Source organism: Cicer arietinum, chromosome 5, assembly GCF_000331145.2.
Source record: "Cicer arietinum cultivar CDC Frontier isolate Library 1 chromosome 5, Cicar.CDCFrontier_v2.0, whole genome shotgun sequence".
Taxonomy (NCBI): domain Eukaryota; kingdom Viridiplantae; phylum Streptophyta; class Magnoliopsida; order Fabales; family Fabaceae; genus Cicer; species Cicer arietinum.
Window position 1 is genome coordinate 78,738,186 of NC_021164.2, and position 8,760 is coordinate 78,746,945.

General features: G+C 32.2%; 1 protein-coding gene across 1 annotated transcript; it reads right to left on the bottom strand.

Moving 5' to 3' along the window:
* Window positions 1-5,647: 5,647 nt before the first annotated feature.
* Window positions 5,648-7,858, bottom strand: LOC101504272 (putative pentatricopeptide repeat-containing protein At1g03510). The gene has a single exon (XM_027335000.2). It carries the CDS (start codon window positions 7,365-7,367, stop codon window positions 5,916-5,918), a length of 1,452 nt encoding a protein of 483 aa, XP_027190801.1. The 5' UTR covers window positions 7,368-7,858; the 3' UTR covers window positions 5,648-5,915.
* Window positions 7,859-8,760: the final 902 nt, after the last annotated feature.

Here is an 8,760-nt window from a genome sequence, read left to right on the forward strand (position 1 = left end):
TGCACTCACTCTTTCTATGTTTCTACCTTAATTAAGTAAATCCACGTTTTCAATCTATCACTCTCTGCACTCAAATTGCAATTATATTTTTATTTGTTTTTCTTATACAAATTTTATACACTAAACCGATTAACTAAGTAAATTTCACGAAAAAGACATTCACAAATGTTTTTATAATTTTAAAATATTTAAAGACATTAATGACACCATTTCTTATATTCGAAAATTAAAATTTCAATATACACATATGGTGTTGTATATACTGACATCAATAAGTGTAATTACTTGTGCTATCTAACAATTAGTGGAATAAGTTGTTCTCTCACATCAAATTTAATCACCATTGTTGTATAGAGATATTATCCACTTTAGTTTTATATAACATGTCTTTGTTTTTTCCTTAACTAAGGATTATAGATCAATCTTAAGATTGATTCTCTAGTAACGTGAGAAAATTTCGCACATTAAACATGAAGGAATAAAGTACTGCCGAATTAAATATCCACCTTAACTGTATTTTAATTGAACAAATATTATTTTTGTATTTAATTTTTTTGAGAGATATTTTTAAATTAATTTTTATCAACTAACATGTTAGCAAGATAATCATAAACTCATTATTTAACAACGTATAAACAAAAATGAATTAACAAAAGTTAATGTATTTAATCAAATCACTAAAATACTCATGGATTTTACTCTTACTAAAAATTTAATTGGTGTAGGTAATAACATGTAGAATGAGACTCTATTTTTATTCTGGTGTGATTAATGAGATATTCAAAAGATCAGAGAGTATATATAGAAGAGAGAAATAACAGAGATGTTTTGAAATTTGAAGAGGTTCCCTAACTCATTACTCAGCGTATATAGCTCTAAATAATGAATCGTCCCACCTGAATTGATGGTCCTACAAACAAGTACACATCAACGGTACAAGCTGGTAATGTTTTGGCTTTTGTAAAAACTTTGAACTAATGAATGACACGTGAAATTCAAAACAGAGTGCAGCAAACAACTTAATTTACAGAAACCCATGTGTCCTTAGTTAATTACCGCTACCTTCAATTCAACTTCATTTACATAAATATCAATTCCTTCATCTTCAAACATCCCCCAACAAATTATTGAAGCAATTAACTACACAACACTATCCCCAACCTGGCCTGTTGGCTACTGTAGTGCCTACTATCTGCAAAAAATAATCTATGCATGTCCCACTTTCATAGTACTCCATTTATTTATGTCTGCTTATGTAGAACTCACCATGATATATCTATTATCAAACTACATATATAGATCATTCTTTAAAATACATCAAATGAAAAGAAATCAAACCAGAAATGTTCAAAGAATACTATCTATACGATATAATAATTATCGAATTAGCTTATTTTAAACATATTAAGAAGAAAAAAAATTATAATTTTTTTGACTATAAATAGCAAAAGAGAACTATGACAACGCAATTATTTATTTATTTTTTTACGATTGTAACAATTACTATAGTAAAATATTTGTTTCAACCTCTCCCAATTCCACAAATAATTGAACAAATATTTGACTATTATAGCATGTCTATCCATGATTTAATTAATTAAAATTAATTTAAATGTGGCTTGATTAATTAAGAGCAAAGCATGAGAAGCAAGCAAAGATGTGGAGTGATGAGTTTTGAATATGAATCATACTCAACGTGGTTGGTTGGCTGGCTGGTTCTTTTCTCGCAAGACATCCTTATTAATTGTAAAAACAAAAGTATGGAGATAGGCACAAATATATAACTATATAACAAATTGGTAATAAAAGATGGTAGTATTTCTTGCTTCTCAATTTCTCAACCTACATGTCATCACTAGTGTGTGTAGTGTTTGATAGTGTCTTAAAATTGCATGGCTTCCCCATGTGGTCCTGCTGCCTAATTAAATTAACCACCAACAATAGATACAAAAACTTGTAATCGGACATAAATTTCTACATGCATGTGATGTGTGTACCACTATACTTTTGGTCTTACCTTGCCTTTGTTATTGCTTCTTTTTACCATTTTCCAAGGTAGAGATAACGATCTTCCAAAGCTAAGTACTAGTATACCGATGATGTCCTGAATTTTTTGTGATCTGTCTTTATGTGTTTTTCATAATGCCAAACAATGATAACATTGAATAAAACATAATGTCACCGGCTACAATGATAAAAATTTAAATAAGGATAAATAATAAAATTAAATCTTAAAACTTTATTTATAAAACTCATAATTTAAATATTATGTGTTTTTAATAAGTATAATATAACATAGACAAAATGCAAAAAAGACAAGTTAAATGAAATCAATACTAAACTACAAACACAATAAAAAAGTTGTACATAATTAAGCACAATAGAAATGCAGATAAACTGACGCATCAATGTCTGTTTTTTCATTAATATGTATAATTTGATCTACTTTTATTTATAATTTATTCAAAAAATAATCACTAAGATTAGGACAACCACCCTATAGTTCATAAATTTTCTATAATTTTTTACATTATGTCTTAAAATACAAACAAAAATGTGTTTCAATCAGATTAAATACATTATTTTTTTATAACAACTTGTTTTTGTGTAAGAGAGTATTATCCTTCTCACGTTAACACTAAGATTTGGACACATGCTTTTGTGGGGGTATTAATTGTATATACTCATCAATTGAATTTATCTTTGTCAGCATCATTTCACTTGGTAAACATTTTATCAAAATATTTTTGCATATTTAAATTAAAATTCACATGTAGAGTAAGGATTATACATAACTAGTAGTTATCATTCGTCGAGGTATAGTCGTGTTCATGTAATATTTCTCAATTTATACATGGAGAACCAGTTGAGTGGATGTCACATTCCTTGCATAGACTACTATTCATGTTCTGCGAATGAAATTAATTGGAAAAAGAAATGGATTTGAAATGAAAGAGATGGAAAAGGCCTACAATTTTTCAGTTTTTCTTTAAGAAGAGCAACTCAAGTACCCAAGGGATAATCTTTAAAGTTGATGGTGACTTTACCTTTCATTTGGCACATGAAAGCCATGTTACTCTCTCCCCCCCAAATCCTCTCATCAGTACAACATTGTAAGGTAAATCAAGAGTCCTATGATATCATATCTCTCCCACCACTTAAAAACTTTAGGCTAGGTTTTTTATTTATTTTTTTAACTATACGATTCTAAGAAAAAATAGATTCTAGTAATTTAGAGTTCATAGTTTGACTAATAACTATTAGAGTCAAGATTCAAAACTTGAGTCCAATTATTTGGTTAACTAGACTAAGTTTTTGTTAATGCAAATAAAGACATATTAATTGTTTTATTTATTTCTCATATTCCCTCCCCTCCTTTTCACTCATTAATCCCAAACAAACTTCACATTGAAGCCAATATCCTCCCAAATTGTGGAACAACGCCTTTTTGTTGTTAGCCTTGATTGATTGAAAAATAGTTAATAGTATAATACTCCATTGTCCTGAATTATATTCATTTCCCAAAAATAATTACCTCAACTTTTGTGGCTTGGTCCTATATATATATATCGAAGGGATGATAACACCCTCTACAATGTGGGAGTGGGATATCACCTAATTCGGTGCATGATACACCACGCAAATATTGTTGGCAAAATTTTGGTAAGTACTTTATGTATTTTTCTTTATACTTATTTGAGAAAAAAGGACAAAGAAAAAGAGTGTTGGTGGGGAAGTGAGTCACTGAAAGCCAGTGAGGAATGTTGCACAATTCTACTTTCAACTACTCACTTAAGTGCCTCATCAATGGATATGGGACCAATTCAAGATACTCCTATCATCATTAATATTGATTGATCTTAGAGATAATAGATATCTATGACTCTATATTACTTTTCACCCTACTTTCTCATATTTATTGAAATTTATTTAGAACTCACATATGTTGATAGGATCTATTTGAAATATTAGTGCATAAGCTTAGATGAAAATGTCTTGCAATTTTTTATAAACCGACTTTTAAAACTGCTTTTGGTATGGAAACTGGTCTAAACCTAGTATTTTATCTAGACTGTTTTGAAAACATGTTTTCACCAAATCTCCATAACCAATGCACAACATAGTTCAATGTATGCCAAAATTAATTTTAGACAAGTAGGATAAGATTCCATATAATATAACCACTCTTCCTTTTTCCTTTTCACTTATTGATCAGCATTCATAAATGATGATAATGCAGAGTCAAAAATCTTGAAGACTTATTACGTTTAGTTCATAGAAAATTTTAACATCATGAATTCATAATTGCATATGCTCAATTAAGTTAATTCATTCACTTGATTGTAAATGCTATAGATTTTTCACATCACAAGTAATTAACAGTAGCATAAATGACCAAAATCAACAGCACCTGAGATATTTTTGACTTGCATTGTTGTATCCTATGGAGACTGGTGTTCTCAACTCCTGATTATAAACAACCTTGACTTGCTGTATATCCTGTGAACAAAAAAAATATTGTACTTTTTCAGTATATAGCAGATCAAATACAATACACTTTTTAACGTACATATCATAATACACAATTTGTGAATGAATAATCAAAAGTTACCCGCACATATTTAGCACATTATAACATCTGCCATACAGTGGAATCGTGAGTTCTCTTCTATATGAATATTATACATTACTTCACTTGTAGAGAGATTTTCCATAAATAACAAAGGGGACATCAATATCATTCTAAGCAACTTCTCTTATTCAACGAATAAGACCAGTCATGGGATCAACAGATACCTCAGTTAAGAGGTTTCCCACCACATACAACTTACAAGGTTGAACTGCAATAAACAATGGATTTTTTATTATCAGGAGAAAGCATGCAAATGCAATTGTGAAGATTAGGATGGTAAATATTTTATCTAGAGAAATGTATAACGAGATTAAATGCATTAAAGTAGGTGTAAACAAGTCAATTAGGGAATACATAAGTATATCCATAGATGCTAGAGTTGCATTATTCATTAAGTAACTTCAATGCACATTGAAAACATCCTGAGATCTATACGAAAGACATTTATCTTAAATAGTGAAAGTGATGCAAACGCAAACAACAAGATTGTTTTATAGCAAACATAATTGCAAATGAGGCTTAATTCTATGCTTAGGAAAAACATACCTCTACATAAATTATGTTAAAACTGATGCAGAGCTATATCAAAGTTTCACTAGTTGTCTGATATATGAAACATTGCCGTATACACTGAAGAAACCACTGATAAAACAAATCATTCTCATACAAGGAGATAGAACTCAAGGGATTTTGGTAGGCTCAAGTAAGTAACATAAGTATAGAATTTGCATTTGAAATAGCCGTTGATTTAATCTTGGTCTACTTTGTTTTTTAACAAGCCAAAAATGAATGTATTAAATGTTCATTCCAAGCACACGAGGTGCTTATAACAAGTACACAATAAAATTTACAATTTTTCTACTAAATGACCATAACAAATCAGATTATTTTGGTCTACTTAACTATTAAAACTAAGAAAATAAAACTGCAATTTTGTATGAAGTATTGACCTTTTTAATCAATCAAATGACGAGTACCAATCCATATCCCCATAACAACACATGAGAGAAGTGGATAAAAAGCTATTTACATACTTTTCATACTAAAATTATTGCTTGTAATTTTGTACTATTTAGCATTTCTCCAAGGAAATATATGCTAGACTGTTCTTCAGTTCATAATCCACTCTAAAATCTAAACAAATGTCTCATTTTTTAACCCCATGCTAGTTGAGCATTCCCAATTTTCCTGACTTGTTATAGTAAGCGTGTTTAGGAGAGTAGAGACCCACCAGCAAGATTTTAAAGGTAACAGCATCACTTCAAACCATTTCCTAATCCATTCAACTTGTCACTTGAACCCAACTGCATCCAACATCTTTTCTTAACCCTCTTTCTTGGATCAATACCCTCAAACGTCCAATCTCATCCCACATACCAAAACGGGCATACAGATTCGATAACATAACACAAATTCCAGCATTTTGAGGATCTAACTCAAGAGCCCTCTGAGCTGCCCATTTTCCCAGCTCTATATTCCCACTGTCTACACAAGCATTGAGTAGAGTTCCCCACATAGAGACGCTACAATTCCCTATTCCCTTATTATAGAGCGTCTCATTAAGTAATTCCCATGCCTTGTTTAATTCTCCAGCCCTACAAAGCAGATCAACCAGGCAGCTATAATGCTCTGGACCAGGATCCAACTTGAAATCATCAGTCATAGATTCAAAATACTTGACACCAACATGCACTTGGCCAGTGTGACCGCAAGCTGATATTACTGTCAGAAATGCTATTCCATCAGGTCTTATTCCTTCCTCCAACATTTCACTGAACAAATCAATTACTTCCTTATAATGTCCATTTTTACCATACACACCAAGCATTGAAGTCCATAACACAACGTCTCTATTCCTTTCTTTTCTGATCTCCATTCCAGCCAACTTGAAAACAAGCCAAGCCTTCTCTACCATTCCACACTTTCCATACATCTCAATCAATGCGCTCTGCAGAAACACATCACTCTCTATATCATGTATAGTATGGAGCAAATAGCTATGCAGTTGTCTACCAATTTCAACAGAAGATAATCCAGTGCACGCCCGTAAAGCCGCTGATAATGTAAATTGATCATACTTCAATTTCAACACAGGCATCATCCTAACTAGTTCAAGTACCTTAAACCATAATCCAGCCTCACCATAACCACTCATAAGTGCATTAACACAAACAGTATTCTTGTGAGGAATTTCATCAAACACCTGAGCTGCATCTCCCACATTCAACAATTTAGAGTAAAAATCAATCAAAGCACTACCCACAAACACACTAGAAGACCAACCTGATTTTCCAACATGGGCATGTATCTGCTTCCCAAAATGAAAGTCTTTGAGTTTCGACGAAGCGGTCAAAGTGCTACACAAAGCGTATGTATCTAAAGGAATAGCGTTGGTGTGCATAAAGGAAAAGGATGCGAGAGCAAGAAAGGGGAAACCTTTGTGACAAAAATGAGAAATGATGAGATTGAAGTGTAATGGGTTGGTGGAATTCATGCATTTGAAGAAAGTGTTGACTAATGTTTGAAGGTTGTTGTTGGGAAGGCATGAGGTGTAAGTAGCAATGAGTTGGGTGTGAATATCATGGAGAATGAAGAGAGTGCCTTGTGTGAGTAGGTGGCCATGGAGTTTCTTGATGGATGATAGATTATTAGTAACGTGACATTTGTGTAAAAATTGAATTATGTTGGACATGTAACTCATCCCCACCAAACTAACGTGTAAGGTGAGGGACATTGACCACTTATAGCCACTCCTCACACCATATCACTGTCCAATGTGCGATTCTCAACATTTCTCAATTGGGTTGGGTTATAGATAGAAATAAAAGCACAAGAAGAAAGTCATCGGTGTAAAGGAAATTAGGCAGGTAATTGTTGAAGATTACGGTCTCAATTTTTATGCATATTTAATTTATTTTAAATAGAAGTAAACCTTAACCCTATTATTTAATGTGGTAGTTTTCTGATTAAGAATTACTGGCATGCATCCCTATAACTAAGTGATACATAATGTCCCTCCATATAGCAACGGGTGTGTGCTCGTGAATTGTATACGAGTTCATGTAGATTGAGGAAAAATAACATATAATTCACATGATTTTGCAATATTCTCATTAATGACCTTTTCAATTTCAGAGGAAACAACAAAATGGAGAAAAGAAAATTGTGCTATACAAAAATTGTCTCAACTAGTCTATGTTAGGATCTATTGGAATTAGAATTATAGTTTGTTCAAGCTAGAAGCTGTCTCTAAGAACACATCTTCCTTGCAGGGAATTGTGAGGCCACCCATTGGATGACAATATCCGAATTCCTCTTCAGCTTGGCTCAGTAATTCTTGAAATGAAGGTTGGTTCTCTCCGACGTACACCGCCAGATAGCCTTTCGGGACTTCCACTTCCTTGCTTGATGCTTGACTTGAAGTAAATGATGATCGTCTAATACCAGGTAAGCGAAAACCCATTCTTGTTTTGTCTCTTAACACACTGAATGATAGAATAATCTCAAAGAAGTAGTAGAAGAAGAAAGAAGTTAATTTGAATTACGATGCTTTAGTGTAGGAATGAGTTGTGTTGCTTGTGAACCCAATGAATGGTATATATAGAATGGTGGAAACCATTCTCTACCGAATTGTGAATGAGTTATTTTTGATGGGGTGTAGTGGGAGACAGGGCTCATTAAAGATCACATGGCACTGTCTTGAAGACTTTAATGAGGACTTCACACATATTGTGTTTACATGCCCCACCTTTTGGAAAATAGGCTAAACCTGTGGTGATGGCCTGCTTCACCTTTCATCTCTTAAAATATCAAATACTTTGTTCTTGTTTTCATAAGACAAGTGATATCTACCCGTACTTCAAATCCAATCAATAAACCATGAAATATACTTGGAAGCTGTTGCAACTTTGTATGGATAGAGTACTGACACATTGTTTTGGACTCCAATCTAACCATAAAACCTGAGTGATATATCAATCTTAGAGAATTGAAGGATCAGATTTTGTTGCACTGTCAACCATATATTGGCCCCTTAAACGAGCTAATTATTTGACTAATAATAAACAATTAAAAGTAAAAACATCTTCTATACGATGATTATTTATTTATTTATTTTATGCCTTCCT